At 43.0% G+C, this 16,149-nt stretch overlaps 1 protein-coding gene and 1 long non-coding RNA gene across 2 annotated transcripts; one reads left to right on the top strand and one right to left on the bottom strand.

Moving 5' to 3' along the window:
* Positions 1-1,242: 1,242 nt before the first annotated feature.
* LOC108116991 lies at positions 1,243-1,799 on the bottom strand. The gene is made up of 2 exons (XR_001772872.2): positions 1,686-1,799; positions 1,243-1,538 (listed from the first exon to the last, which is right to left on the bottom strand). It is a non-coding gene; the product is annotated as an uncharacterized LOC108116991 (long non-coding RNA).
* Positions 1,800-4,292: 2,493 nt separating this feature from the next.
* Positions 4,293-6,947, top strand: LOC108115263. The gene is made up of 4 exons (XM_017226620.2): positions 4,293-4,627; positions 4,730-5,575; positions 5,686-6,265; positions 6,365-6,947. Exons 1-4 carry the CDS (start codon positions 4,317-4,319, stop codon positions 6,857-6,859), a joined length of 2,232 nt encoding a protein of 743 aa, XP_017082109.2. The 5' UTR covers positions 4,293-4,316; the 3' UTR covers positions 6,860-6,947.
* The last annotated feature ends 9,202 nt before the right edge of the window (positions 6,948-16,149 follow it).

Below are 16,149 nucleotides of genomic sequence, written 5' to 3'. Positions count from 1 at the left end.
GGGACAACGAGCATGACATTTCAAATGCGTTGCGGCTAAGGAGATTATATTGCATCAGGTTTGATGATGAAAAAAAGATGCGACACATGTGACTCTGTTTGCATATACATATGTATGCCCCTGTCTCTGAAAGTGTGCTGTGGTGCGGCGTTTGAAATTAACTACAACATTGCACTTCCTTGAAACCGCAAAACCCGTTTAAGCGGAACATGTTCGCTCATTAGCCAGGTGAGGCAGGTACTCAGATGGACCAAAGGGGTGTTGCAACCAGGTCTAGTTTGGCCACAAGAAATGAACCCAGAGTGTCTGCGGTTACCATGTAAAAATCAGAAATTGCAATTTTTCTTGGGATAAAACTCTTTGAGTTAACTTTAAGTTTTTTAAGTTAACCAATTGTTTTCTTACAGCATAGTGTGTTCTGTACATTATGGATTACCATTACCATTCAATCAAATTCCGTAGTGAGTGCTCAACTATCTCCCCAATATATAATATTTACTTCTTTTCGAATCAGTCTCACCTTTCAATTGTCCTTATGGGGGACATTTTAGCGAGCCCTCGTCAGAGATCGGATTTGGAGTGACAATCGAGAATCGGTGGAACTTCGATGGTTCGCAGGGGAAGCGGCCAAAGCCTCGACCGACCACAAACTAAGTCGTTAAAACAAAGAACCCTATCGGCTTACGGAAACTTTGTTGCAGCAGCAGTCCCGGGATGGAAAACATGTTCGCCTCGGCCACTGCCAATTGCAAGTTTTGCATGTAAAGCGCCAAAAGTTTATGCTAAACTTTTGCCATTCTCCATAGATTCTTTCCGTTTGTCCTTTTGTTTTTGGCTGAATTTTAATTCCTTCCGAAAGTATGTAAATGTTGCCGACAGCCAGTATCGAACGGCTCCGATGTCGTTAGATTTTATGTGAAGGGCCCGAATATCGAGGGTCTCCCCACAGACCGGTGAACCCATAACAATCTGCATAGAAAGCTGGTTAAACACGGCAAAATATGGCCCAAATGAAGAGTTTTGGCCGACAAGGAGCTGCGTAAACATGGCATCGCTTTCATCTACCAGTGAAGAGCTATTTATCGAGCACTCGACTCAATGCAGCACTAAACCAATATCATCACTTGATGAAGAAGCCTTTCGAGGGCTTCAGTCCTAAGCCTCATCAAACATTTGAGGTCCAGGTCAGTGGACAATGGACCGTGCTCGATTCCCAGTAAGTTGGGCCATTAAAAATCAATGCAACTTTTGCCCGCCCCTTTAATTGATGACTTAATAAACAGGCAGTGGCAAGTCTCCGAAAAATTGGAAACAATGTGAGAAACTTGACCAATATGCCGGCAAACTTTGTAAATTATGCAAATGCACTCGACTGCGTCTGGTCTGTCCAGTCGCTGCCCTTTTGCTCCTCAGGATCCCGGACTCAGCATCCTGTGGATCCTGTGTGCTTAATGACGCAATACGCGCAGCTCAATGGACCGAGTGCATAATTCTCGCACTTGCAACTGCAATTTGTTCCAAAGTTCTAGGGCAGTACACTGAAATAATAAGGGATAATTTGCTTCGATTACCTGATAGTACGTAACTTTAACGAATAAAGTGAATTAATATAGGTTTAACACCAAAAAGAGATAAAAATATTTAACATTTTAAAAGATTTATGTTTGAAATAAGCTTCTACTTACACGAATAATTTATAAGGTAATTATCTTTTACGCTTTTTAAAATTTAATATATTTTCTTCCGTAACAAATGTTTTGTGAAACATTTGGCGTTTTTCATGCAAAGCATTAAATAAAATAATAAACAAAATATTTAACAGCAAGTAAACATTATTTTTGTAACCTAAAGCACACAGCATACAATATTCATCATTCGATAAACAACCGAAATGCAATTTCATGGCCTGCATTAAATATTGAAAAATAATCACAGCTACACTTTTAATAAGAAACCATTTTTCTCTATTAAACTTAATATTAATATAGGAGATTTATACTAAATATTTTCAAAATATCCTTTTAATAAAATCAAAATGAAGAACCCCTAAAATATCCAGGCTCTCCCTGCAGTGCACACCGCATTGCTTGGCTAGTTCATCAAAGTTGGCTCGAACACAAATGAAAGTTTCGAGCCGCAGCCATGAAAGATGCATGGCGTCTGGCCGTGGCCTACCTGCACATTCACATTCACCTGCTCCGGCCCCTGGACCTGTCCATCCTGGCTCTATATGTACTGTACGATCTGCCTCTGACATCGGCTTTGTAAAGTCAACAAGCCAAAAATCCATAGAAGGGAGAGCTCGACCAGGAGGGAATGGGGAAAATGCAAAAGCAAAGTTTTGGCTAAACTCTTTTGTGGCATCCAAGCCATCTAGCCAAAAGAAAGGAAACACCATCGTGTCGCGACTGGAAGTTCCATTTTTTCTTGTTGCTTTTCTTTTTCTGAGGAGCACCATTTCCGGTTTATAGCATCCCTTGGGCCAGTGTTGCAAACATGTCTGTTAAGCAATCGCGGCAACTTTTTGGCCTTTTTGGCCTGGAGGCGAAAGGCAGAAGTTTACCGCGAGACGAACGGCAGGTCGTAAATTTCAAAAATTTGAAAACAACAGCGCCAACAACAAATACTTTTCACGCGCTGACCGAAATTATTTTAAATCACCTGCTGCCCGGCATTTATCATTAGAGCCAGTCCGGCAAGGCGGTCTCCCTAACGACCGCAGCCAGTCTTCAGCTCAACTCCCAGGACGACTACAACGGCAGCGAGATTTGCGAAAGAGCACTTTATTTTGGCCAAGCCATTGCCATTGCCACATCCATTGCCACGCCCCCATGCCTTCCCATCCCCAACTCCTCATCCAGGCCAGCGAGCACTCTTTACCTCACCCACCCACTCATAATGTTCGCTGCTAGTGATGTTATTTTGCCATTTTCGCGCTGGTTTGTGGCTAGGGGAAAACTGTTTTGTTATCACAGTGATAAATGGAAAATTATTTTGAATCGAGCAACTACTTAAAAGAATTCCCAAAGGTTGTAATAAATTTTGGTACACACACACACACACACACACATACTCAGAGGAACAGGAAGGACATGCGAGGAAGGACAAGTTGGTAAGACCGAATCCGAGTTGAGCTGGCTTGGTAATGTCCTTCCAGATAAAAAGGTGATTGACGAAGCGAAAGCAAAAGTCATGGTCGAACTTCCACTTAGCAATGCAGTTGTCGTTACAAAAAGGGCGAAAGATGTGGGTGGGTGCTGAGTAGTGGGCTGGCTGGCATGCACTTAATTTGTACTGGAAACCGGCGACAAAGAGCTCCACTTCCACTGGAGAGACAATCAGCCCTGAACAAATTCACAAAGCCAGGAATTTCATAGGTCCGCACCGGGGAAAATTTTATTAAGGTAGGTTATTATAGATTTTAGTTACTAGCAAAAGTATTTTTAGCGTTATCATCTTGCTAGTCAATGTCTTTTAAAGAACAATTATATTTCATCCTTTATTTTTAAATTAGTTAAGGGTAAGTTTTTATGTTTTTCCACTGTGCAGCATCCTCGTTGCAGGAGGTAAGAGCATCTGCATATACATGTACCATGGAAACCTCTTTCCAGACTTGAGGCCATCCCCGATCCGGGCACAAAAGCACCCGGACAAGACGAGCACACTCAGCGAGCAGCTCTAACAACATCTATTTTTATTTCATTAGGTAGAAAAATAGCCGGCAAGGTGAAGCCCCTGGCAGTACCGCCATCAAAACAAAGACCGGAATATCGGGTAGAAGGGGGGCGGGTGAAGCGGTTCTGGCCACAAAAAGAAACTGTTCTCCGCTTCTCAATTAGGTTAGCTTAATTTAAATTTGCTTCGAGTGCTTGGCAAGTGCTTGTGAGACATTAGCAGCAAATATTAGCAAACGCTTAAAGAGCGCCTTAAGTGGGAAATATCCCAGGCGAGTTTTCTCAAATTAGCCGCTGTAAACATTCACTTCGCATAAGGTAGGGGATTAATGGAATGGAGTATTCTTTTCATTCTACAAAAACAATGTTTATGGCGGAATAAGCTGAATTACGAGAAAGGAATATTAACTATTCAGAGAAAATATCTTTCCTTTACGGGAGGTTCTTAAAAACCATTTCAAGTGCTGTAATTAAAAAGATATTGCAATGTATTTTCTTTAGAATTAAGAAGGGGTTTGATAAAACATCTCTGAAATATCCTAAAGCTGTTTGGGACTCATCTAAAAGCTTGGGCTAATACTTCAAAACGAGACTCGAATCATACAAAAAATACAAGGACTTACTCAATATCATCTTATCGCGATGGACTTCGAGGAAGAAGAGGAGGCCGTTCAGCCCCACTACGCCCAGAAGTTCCGGATTCCAACGGATCCCCTTCTCTTGGCCACATATGAGCTCTTTAACCCCTCAACGCAGACCTTGAATCTGTACAGCGAGAGAAATCGCGAGATATTCGCCGAGGCCTTCATCGACGGAAACTTGGATACTTTGGCAAACCTCGCTGTCAAAAGTCTGGCCAAGCTGGGAATCCGGGGTATAACACCTTACTTGCAGGCAAGACCAGAACTAATGAGGATTTTTTACGACGCCATGGACGTGGAGTTACCTTTGAGGTAGGTTCTTACGAGCCAGAACCCCGCTAAGTCTATTTTATTACAAATTTAAGTTAACAATATATCCTGAAGAATCATAAATAAATATTGATATTCCCGCAGGGAATGCTATATGATCGACGACCAACGCTTCTGGCGACGCGTAGTGCTGAGCAATACGCTGGACAAGACGCTGCACCTGAAGCGCTGGAATGAGTTCGACTGGAAGTCGGAGGGAGTGAGCCGCAAGTTTGTGGAGCAGGTAGAGGCCTGTCCGGTGAACGTAAAACCACAGAAAAAGCTTGCCCAACTGGCTGAAAAGGTTTGGGAATGCGTGACCTCCATGCACATTCGCAAGCTGCAGGTACTGCCCGACTATGCCTTCCTGAAGTATATGGAGAGCGAGATCGACGACGACATACCTTCCGAGTCCTCGGATGAGGAGGAAATCTCCAGTGATGAGCCGGATACAGAACTAGAAATCGAGGGCGAGGGCGAGGAGGAGCATCAGTCCAGTTCGAGTGCTGAACCCGCTATTGTCTTCTGGCATGCGGAATCCGAAAATAAAGACACGATCCGCCGAAATGCCCGCCATCAGCGTAATGACAACCGCCAGCAGGCGCGGGATATCATTGCCAAGAAGCGGGCGGATCGAGCGGAGAATAGGAGGAGACGCGAAGAGAAAAAACTTGGCTTAAATGATGTTGATACGACCAAGAAGAAGAAAAAGAAGAAGGAACCGCCGATTCAGGACGTGTTCAATATAACCGTTGCTCCCGAGCCTGAGGATGATGAGGACAGAAAGCCGGACCACCGCAACAAGATTCTACTGCTTGAGCGGATCCAGCGCTACGACTATCCGGATAGCCACTGCCACCACATCGATCTAGGATTCGTGCGCTATTTTGGAAACATGGTGTCATTCACGTTGGAGTTTCTGGGACCTCCGGAAGGGAAAGACTTTCAAAGGTTAGAAACGCACTTATAGTCGATATATCTGCTTGACATGTCTACCACCAGCTGTAATATTACCTTACAACTTTAAAATAATTTTGTATATTTATTTTGATACCTCACAGCCGTTACATGAGGTTTTCAGAAGGTGACATGGTACGTCTAAGTAGAGGCTTGCGCTGTCTGCCGAACCTTAGGACTTTCAAGCTGCGAAACGGGCGCTTGAATGTCAAGAAGTTTCGCATCTTGGCACGAGCTCTACAAGCTTTGGATTCCCTGGAAGAGGTTGATTTCGGCTATGACCAAATGACCGATGACTGTAGCGAAGGGCTGGCCTACTTGCTCAAGCGCCCAAAGATGTATCGCATTATCCAGCTCGAGTACAATCGACTGGGATCCAATTCGGCACTTGTGCTGGGCAAGGCCTTGACCGAGACCCAGGAAGGGGTTTTGGAGTACCTGGGCCTGGCCCACAATCCACTTAATGAAGTAGCCATAAAATCGCTCGTCACGAGCATCATGGGCACTCCGCATGTGATGGCCCTCAACATCTCGGGCTGCGACCTCACTTCGAGCGTTATCGTTCGGGATATAGGAAACCTACTGCGCAGTCACACACCTCTAATGAGTCTTGAAATGGCAGCCATGAATATCGGCACCAACCAAGGAAACCATATCTTGAGAGCTCTCGAGAAGAATACCCGGGTAAGTGTGGAAATTAATAACGGGTAAGAACTATGAAATTACCTTTAAAAAGCCCTTGATTATCGTTAAGCTAACGCCCACCTTGATCCCAATCTTAAGGTCCTTTTCGCCGACCTCCGGGAGTGTGATCTGACCTTTGATCAGGAGTTCGAGGTGGACATGATAGTGCGACGGAATAACTATATTCACGAAAACCTGCACCACGGTGAGAACCTGTGTGCGGTGGTCAAAGAACGCCGTCATCCGATTGTCTACCAGATCGAGAATGATATCTCAAAGCGCAAGGCTTGCCAGGAAGTGCGGCCCAAGTTCTCGAGCTCCAGCGAAAAGTCGATTCCTGAGGTGGTGGAGGATAAGAAGGAGGTGGAGGATGAGCGGGACATCTGGGCCATCTTGGCCCGCTGGGACCAACCAAAACAGCACGAAACGAGGGTCTCAGAGGGCGCGCAGGTCTCGCCTCACCCGTCACTAGAAAAACCGCAGCCCTTTGTATACGAGGCCAACAATTTTGATATAGAACAGTTCCGGAACTTTGTCCACTTGCCAGGTCCTGGCAATCGCTTTTTCTACCTGCAGAAGAACAAGACCCCCTAGTTTCTAGCCCTTTTCACTACCAATTGTTACAGCATAACATTGTACTCTGAGTATATTTTCAAAACATTAAACGCACCACTTAGGCGGCAACAGAGTCCCTATCTTTCCAGAGGGCTTGGAATGTCGTTCGACCTAATGGTCACTTTAAACCGTTGCCATAAAGTGCCGCGTTGGCATAAACTGAGATCTAATTAAGTCGCTGGCAACGTGTTTGCCTCGAGGCCACGCCCTCAGTTCCGGGGGACACACCTCATCCGAAGGTCATTGTGAGTGCACTGGCAGTGCAACAAAGTTGAACAGTTTGCATTTAAGCAGCGCAGATTTGGGCAACACTGTCGCCAATTTAATGCTGCTCCCACGGCTACTCCTGCCATTCAAGCTCCCCAGGCAATGTCTCTGGCACTGGGCTACTCAGCTATAAAAGTGAGAGTATACACTGGAAAAAATACATTGATATTAGTAATATACCTACTGAAAGGGGTTACCATATACGAACATTATTAAGATCAAAATCCCAACCTATTTACTATGCCCGTTTTCTGTAAGATATTTTGAAATTATTTATGTAATTGGTTTGTATCTTTAATTTTAATCTTTCTCTTCCAGTGCACCAGAGGGTGAATAAAAGCAGATTGAGCAGTGCTTAGAAGTTCGTCTTGTTAACAAAGCCAAAGCTCAGCGAGTATAAACAAATTAATGCATATGCCCGGTTCGCCGGAGGTAATGTGTGTCTATCTACCAATTGGGAGACGTTTCCAGGGAATGGGTGTTCCGTCGAGGTGGTTACAGATGACTTTGGAATGAGTTCGCGACCCCATCTCGCCAGGACTCCCATGAAAGAAATATGTGCGCTAGTAATTCAACTTATCAACGCGCCGAGCCACAAACTTTTCTCATCTACTTAACGCAGATAAGCGGCTGCCTTTTTGCCATGTTTACTGGCTTCTTATTTGCCCGGCCACAGATACACATTCATACACATCCATAGACATAGACCCAACTGAGACACTGGCGATGCGTTGATGGCGTTAACTTAATTTTCAGCCGGCACTCGACTCGAGTCCTGGAAGAAAGCCGAAAAAAAGGGAAAAAGACGAGCTAACATTCTGGCGGAGTCGGTCGGTCGCCTTTTTCTGACTTCTCTTGTGTGAAATAAAATTAACTAAATACGCTCACGAGTAACATTCATAATAAACATTAAGCAGCCAGGGCGAAAAAAGTCGAATAAATATAAAAAATAATATTTGCCAGACGACTCCTTTTTGCGATTACGATGCCCAGGCAGTGTGGCCAGCGTTTTTCGGCGGTGGGATCGGGTGAAATTATGGCATAAGTTACTTAGGAGTAAAGCTGGTTTCCTGCTCCTGGTCCTCCTCCTCCTTCAGCTTCCCGGAACTCGACCCATTTCTGCAGCCCCTCGACGGCATCAACTTGGCTACACTTTACTTTTATGTGGCGCGCTCGGAATGTACTCGCTGGCGAAATAAAGATACAGATACTCGGATACGAAGAGCGCCCAGATACAAGCACATTTGTAGCGATAAGCGCCATAAAGTTATCGTAAGTAAGCGCCGAAAAAAAAGTCCACGAAATAGAAAAAATAAACAGGGGAATGGGGGCTTCCTTCGGGGACTTGAATTTGGGATACCCTAACAGAGTGTGGCATAATATGAAGATATATCACATTTATCATATATATGAAAAGAAACCCAAAAATATTATTTTTCGTTTAAAGTTGATGTCTAATATAAAATGTATCCCCAAGTATTAGTTTCTAACCAAACATTTATAAACATTTAAAGAATATACACAGAATAGACAGACAAGGATGAACCACTTTTGCAAGGGTATTGAAAGTCAAGAAGGAAACGCACAGAAGCCACAAGTTGAAGGCATCTTTCGACTCGGAGGGGCGGACACAAATAAAACTATGACAAGGACGTAACTTTTAGCACTCCCATCAGCCATTCCCACTTGGATCAAGGTTCTGGGGTCCAGCAGCAAGTCAATTACGCAGTGCCAGCCAAGTTTCGCGCTTTGTTTCTCCCGGAGTTGTCAGTTTAATGAAAGCTTTCCCGGCGAATCGACGTATCTGCTAAATGGCGTAGGGTGAATCCGTGAGATTTATTTGCCTCGACTGACCGAACGGAGCTTAAAAACGGCGAAACAGCTGGTATCCGAGGGAACCAATTTTTTACTTCTTGAATATTGAAAATATCTCTAATTTACCCCTTACTCCTTAGTTGAGAGTACACCAAATATGCAGTTATTAAGAATCCCCCACTCTTAATTAGCATAGTTAGGTATGCAGATGAATAAAATGTTTGTGCATAAAGTTAAGTAATGTTACAACCCCTCCTAAAAAACTTGAAGAGATTTTGAAAGTCGGAGAACTTTTCATGCAATTAAATTGCATTTAACCCGACCATGAATGGGTTAATCGCAAGGATGGAATTTAAGAAATGCCTCACATGAATTCGCGCTTATTGCATTCGAAGGATTCCAGAGTGACTCGCAACTTATTGCATTGTCTTGGCAGATCGTTAATTTGCTGTGTACATTAAGTCGGTGTAATGGCGATAATCTGCTGGTGAATTAATTTAAATTGGTACATCGAATGGGGCCAAGGCTGAGGTATATCAAAAAATCAAAAGGCAGAAAAAAACCCATTGGAGGCAAGAGAAATCTTTACAATTTAATTCACTGGACCCATCAGCAGACGGGCAGGAACTTCAGCCTTCTGCCAGTCGTTAATAAAACAACATGTATCCGTACGTCGACATATACATTCCTATATATATATATATATATATATAGTAAATGTATATATATAGACCCCAGTCAAGCTGTGCTTAAATGACAAGCGGACATGCATAAGTGACAGTGAAATGTTGCACTTGCAGCTGCAAACGCAAATGCATCGGTTCGGTTGGCCCTCCAACTGTGATTCTTGTAATCGTTGGTCATCCATTCAGGTAAATAAATATGCGCTTTAATATATTCGCACATCACATTTCCCAGATGTGTATATGCGTACAGAAATATGTGTCCATGTTGCAAGTGGTTTACCCCGGGAGCTTTCACTGCAGCTCCTTGAAATGATTAAAGAAATGCAAAAATATTTCACGCAATTACGGCAATTTCAGTTCAATTTGTTTGCAAGGCGACACCTTTTAATAAAAGGGAAGAGCCTTCGGCTAACAAACAAAAAGCCTTTGAACATCATCCGCTTAAATATATATATGCCTGCGTATAAGGAGAGTTTTAAACGAACAGTGGTTCTTAATCTCTTTCAAAAAACCTTTTAATCTTGAAAAACAAAATGAATTAAAAATGTTTATCTTATATTGTTTATTATTATGATGTGATTTTAAGATAAAAAGTGGATGTATCATGGAACATAGATTTCTTTTGAGTAACATTGTTTAAAAAATGATATGGTTAATAAGAACTTACAATGTCACTAGACGCCGAAACACCAGAAACACCATCTGGCAAAGGAGGTGGATACAACGAGAAGATCTAAGCAAACGACGAGAGAAGCGACGAAAGGAACGAGTAGTTTGAGAGAAGAGTTGACGACGATAAGTCGTGCTTAAGAGGAGCAAATGAGACTCGACTACGATTTGATTTGAATAATAATAACATTTGAATAATATAGTGTAATTACGTTAGATAATAAAAACAGAAATGTAATTTGAATAAAACAAAACATGAATCCTTTGAAATTCCTTTTGTGCTAAAGACTAATCAGGTGAAAAGGTCTTGTTAAGATCACCTTTATAATGTAAAATTGGAGCTAAAAATCTCAGGCAGAGTAAGAACATTTTCATCCCAAGCCAACTGTTGCTTGCATCGCTCTATTTCCCCCACTTTCACGCACACCTGGCCGTTAAAGGGGAGGCTCACCCATTCCATTTCCACACAAACACACACACACGACCTACCCACACATACCTATAGCTGGGGACTGAAAATGCAGACTGCGCAGACGGGAAATGCATTGCACTTCCGTCATCAAATAGCAATTTTGCAAACATTTGCAATTACTTTTCCGAGTCGATCCCAATATTGTATTGATTCCGTGCAAACATCCCACGGGAATGCAATTTGCCATCACCTCAGCGGGTAAAGGGGGCTCAGAAAGAATGCTCATCATATTAACACCGAGCGGCATAAGATACCTCGACTTTGTGCCATCAGACAGCAGAAAGTTGTCAAGTCAAATTTCTAAAACTAAAAGCCTTAAACTATGCAAAACTTGGGACTCACTCCCGACGCTTCGGATGGAAACTCTTTTTATGGGACAAAGGCGAAAATTCCCGGGGGGAACAGAGCAAACTAAAAGCCAAATCAACCCGACGGTCCGGCGTCCAAACAACAAATGGCGGTCACAACCATTCCAGTGAGTGTGTGTGATTGCAAAAAAAGGAAACTGGAATGGAAAACAGCTTTTGGAAAATGAAGTTGAAATACCCTTTATAAAAAACTTTAATTTCACTTTTCATTTAAGATTAGAATGGATTAGGATTGGCACTAATCGATCAAGAACTGGTGGTCTTAGGTAGGAAAGTGAATGCAATCATTGTCTGTAATAAATAGTATTAATTAATAACCACAAAATCTATATAGGTTTGCTCAATTACTCTTCATTGCTTCCAGATCGCTTATATATCTTTTCATGCTACCTAATGAAATGAGAAAAATGCTAATACCTTCAGAAAAGGTAAAAGGAAAAAAGGAAAACAACTGGCAACTTTAGTTTGTGACATCCGGTCCATTTAGTCGACGACGACAACAACCTGGCAGCAATCAGGCGTATTTTCCGGCCAGGCTACTGGCTGTGGTTGTCATGCATTTTAAAGCACTCTCCACAAAAGTTGATTTCTCTTTTGACCCATTATGAAATTGCTCTGGCAATTTTGCATAAACAAATTACAAAGCAAACACAAATGCTGACCTTTCGGCGAAACAGGGCAACAGGGCAACAGGGCAACTGGGCAACTGGGAAGCTGGAGAACTCGGCAACCCAGAGTCTCGAACTTCCACAATCAGAGCCAGACGACCTGCTTCTGGTCTTGTCAGTTACTGGGTAACTTTTTATCTGGCTGTTTGCATAGGATCAAAACAGAGCGGGGATAGCGCGTGCATCCCTGGGCAGTTTTATTGAGTCCTTTAAGTTTTTAGTAAATAACACAAAGGCGACTCAAAGGCGACAACAAATTGGCAGTAAATGTGGGCCGATGCGTAACATTTGGATGATCAATCGGACACGAAATGGGTTTGGCCGGCCGGGGAGCTCTCCAACATACACTTCTAAAGAATTTCGTACAAGTTTGCTTTAATTTTCAGCTGAATTGATTTCCATTAATACCCTCCGGGGGTGGAGCTCTAAAGCGTCAAGCAGTTTGTCATGCAAATGATGCATAAAGTTTTGGGTTTCCACCGGAATGTGTGTGTGCGTGCGAGTGAAGTGGTTGACCTTTGATTGGTAGCTCGATAAAGTTTCCTCGGAACGCAAATTAAAACCTCAGAGCGGTCAAAGAAAGTTTCTCGACTGTTAATATGTTTCAGTAAGTATTCATCTTGGCATTCGATCAATAGACTAGACAAGTTTGCCATTATATTGGTGCCTGCCTTTAAGTATTTGCCGTTAGGTTTCATAACTATAACTTTATTTAAAACCATCCTTGTTCCTACTTTACGTCCAGCTATCAACTATGCTATTTTAAGAGCCCCTAACTCTGGGCACAATTAGCACCGTAACTGCCTTAGTAATCCCGAATTGCAATTACCATCGCTTCCAAAATAGAAAAGCCGTATCCTGCCTAACTCGAATTGGCAGCTGATCAATTATGACTTCAGATTCCCTCCGAGTCGGCTTGGTAAAATATTCAGCTTATATGCAATGTGGCCACAGCCAATTGAAAGGCATATAGAACGTGTGCATAATTCAGTTCGACTGTCTGCACTCATCTTGGCTGAAACTCGCAAAATGGACTCGGAAAAAGGAGGCCAGCCGGAGGGATTCGATGGGCTTGTTGTTATGACCATTGATGCATTGAGGCCAAGCCGACCGCATGCAATGGAAAACTAAACTATGACAGCAGCTAGAAAAACCATCACAAATTGATGTATATCCATCCATGAAATGGAAAATACATTCAATAAGTTTTGGACAAGTTTTATCCATTACAGCAAATGAGAGCACACGGCAAAGGAACGGTAAGGCTGAAATTTGTCGAAAATAAATTTCGAATGGCAAGGAATGTTCGGGGCAGATGGTTGGCATGCTAATCTACTGGCGAAACCAAAGGCAGCAGCTCAGGTGTCCAGGTACTAGGTTACTGGGCTAGTCGGGTATCCTAGTGACCAGGTGGGCGGGCGGCAGCAGGTAAATACTCCGGCCAAGTGCCCACTGAAGCGAAAGCTGTGGGTGGTTGAGCCTAAGCGAGGTGTAAGCCTGTTTTTATGTTGTTAACCCATTGAAAAAACGAAGGCAGAACTACACGAGAGGTCAGCCTAAAAGCACTTAGAAATCTGCACTCGCAAAATTGATGGTCTAAAGACTCCTTTAACTGAAGTTAATAGAATATTTTAATATGGTCTTTAGAACATTACCAATATTGTTTATAAACTTGTAATTTGTGCACCACTTTGAGTAAAGTGAGTTCTTTAATGTGGTTAGCTAGAACTTATTAATCCGTTCCCTTTACTTGTTCTTAAAAATACCACTAATTATCCATGAACTTTCTAAAGGCCAACATTATTTACAATGTAAGCCTTAGTCCCCCAACTTTTTTCAGTGCACATATGCTGCGTCTAGGACATCTGCATATGCAGGCAGGATCCAGGAGCTGAGGACAGGACACGCAAAAGCGCAGCACAAATATTGACCAAACTGCTAAAGCATTCAGAAACGGTCAACAACAACGGCCTGGCAAGACCAGATGAGGAGCACTGAAGTGGAAGCCAAATCCTCAGACTGGACCTGCTGCAAGGTGGAGGGATCGAAGGATATTCCCACCTTGCCGTTGGTCCTGCACTTGATTTGCGTGCTGCTCCTTGTTTGATTTGCCATTCTCGCTTTCGGTTGCACTTAGCCATATTAATTTTCGAGTCGATGCTCCGATTTATTATGGAAATAGCGCTCGATTCCAGCGGCAGGACAATGAGCTGTGGCAGGGATTTGTGCCAGGCGCTGGATCAAAGCAATACCGGAAACAGGAAACTGCCAACGGAAATGTACTTTGTCTTTTTGGCGGCGACGGCGTAGTTGGAAAATACTTGGGGCAAAGTATGTCGAGCACAGGCACTGCCAGCAAAACCAACAACAGGGGCGACGGCGTTGCCATGAGGCTTCTCCGTTGCCGAAGGCCCATTTGGATAGACGCCAAGCCAAGTCAACTCGAGCTAAGGCGAGTCAGGCGAAGGAAGTGCCTTTCTGGCAGACAAAGTGCACTGAGAGAAAAGATAGCGACCTGTATATAATATTTGTATAATTTAAAAGTTGCTATTGAAGTGGGTTTAATCTAGTAATGGATTTAACTTTATATAGTATCAAAAACTTTACTTTGTTCTGTAAATTAAATATCCACTAAAAATCACACACATTCAAAATTCAATATTAGTTTTAAGAATATAATTCTGTATTTTACCTTTTAATTGAACAGTAAGAGCTTAATGTTGTAGTGTATCGCCAGCACTTTCCCCGCCACTTCCTGATTTCCCTCCCGCAGTAAGGCTGCATTTATGCCTCTTAACAAGAATATTTGTCATTTGCTGTTAGCATTTTGGCTAAATGCGAAATTAAATGAAGTGGATTTACATATTTCGTAGCTGGCTGTACTTTTAAGTACACATGGCGGGGATCCCCTGTCCTGAGAACTTAGCCCGCTTCCTTGTGCCGGCATGTGTAGGAAAGTCCTTGCGCCCTCCCCGAAGGCGTGTGTTTGCAGCTGCTGCGGAAAATAACTTTTTAATGAGATAAACTCGTTGATTTCTAGATTCTGTGCGCTGTGGTTTCTTGGGTGGACCGTCGTCGTCGTCAAAGGAGGAGCCCAAAGAGGAGAGGCGGCCTTCCCCCGCGGATTACACAAAGTTGCAAAATTTTCTGTGACAAATTTATTTGTGTGCCGCATTATATTGCCCCGGCTCTCTCGTCCTTTATATTTTATATATCCTGGGAGCGCAAGTGTGTGTGTGTGTGTGTGTGTGTGTGTGGGAACTTAATGAGCTAGCAGACTGTTAAAGTAGCTCAACAGCTGCTGTCGCCATTGCCATTGCAGCTATTCCGTTTCTTGACTCAGTCGCTGTCCCGAAATTAAATTCAAATATTCCGCTTCTGCGAATGTGCCTGCGTTATAATTTGCCAAAAACTTTTGCCATTTTGGCAACTCTACAGTCCTGGAATCTGCCACAGAGCGAGGCATAAGAAATGGGCCAAATGTTTTGGTCGCATTTAAAAATGAATGAATGCGCCGCAGCGTTTCCTTTACTCTATACTTTATCCCCATCCTCCAAGGAGTCCGAAGACAACTGCATAGATATATGCATATGTGCTGTAGCTATTGGATATTTAGCACCCTGGTTGAGCGACTAGGCAAAACTTTTCTCAGCAAGTTGCGGAAGTAGCGAAGCAATTAAGGCCAAAATTGGCATGACTTTGGCTAGGGATTGGAATAGCAGCGTTCCCTATAATTGCAAGGGAACATGAAGGCTCTACATAAGACATTAAATCATATGAAAACTGTAAACTGTAAATAATAACAAAAACTGAAAAATGATTTAAAGGTTATCTATGTTTTGCAATCACAATTTTGTACTTACAACCCTTTCATTAACCCTTCGCTAGAAGTAACTAAAGAACTGCCAGCGACATGACGCTTTCGTTGTCCAATATCCAATGCAAATATTGACTATCCAGCACTTTGCCGGAGTGCTTCCTTTATTGCCAGGAGTGCAGCTTGATCTAATCAAATTACGAGGGATGTCACCTTAACTTCCAGCACGCCTTCCTCGGATATATTAAAAATCTATTTAAATATTCGCACTGCAGCCGTGTCCAGGACCGTTCATCCCATGGCGTAATAAACTTTGATAACAAAATTTACTTGGCAACATTTCGTTAATAAAGCAACGTCCTTCTCCACGCTGCCCCTTTTTCGCCCTGCCCCGAGAGCCCCCACCCTCAAAAAACACCCGTCGAGATCCTTCACGTTGTGCGTTATACTTTTAATAAGTTGCGACGAGCTGACGACAAAAAAGTTATCATTTATTAAAATTTTTGT

The sequence above is a fragment of the Drosophila eugracilis genome, unplaced genomic scaffold (genome assembly GCF_018153835.1).
Source record: "Drosophila eugracilis isolate 14026-0451.02 unplaced genomic scaffold, ASM1815383v1 contig_1897, whole genome shotgun sequence".
NCBI classification, from domain to species: Eukaryota; Metazoa; Arthropoda; class Insecta; order Diptera; family Drosophilidae; genus Drosophila; species Drosophila eugracilis.
This window is presented reverse-complemented; position numbering and strand designations above follow the sequence as displayed.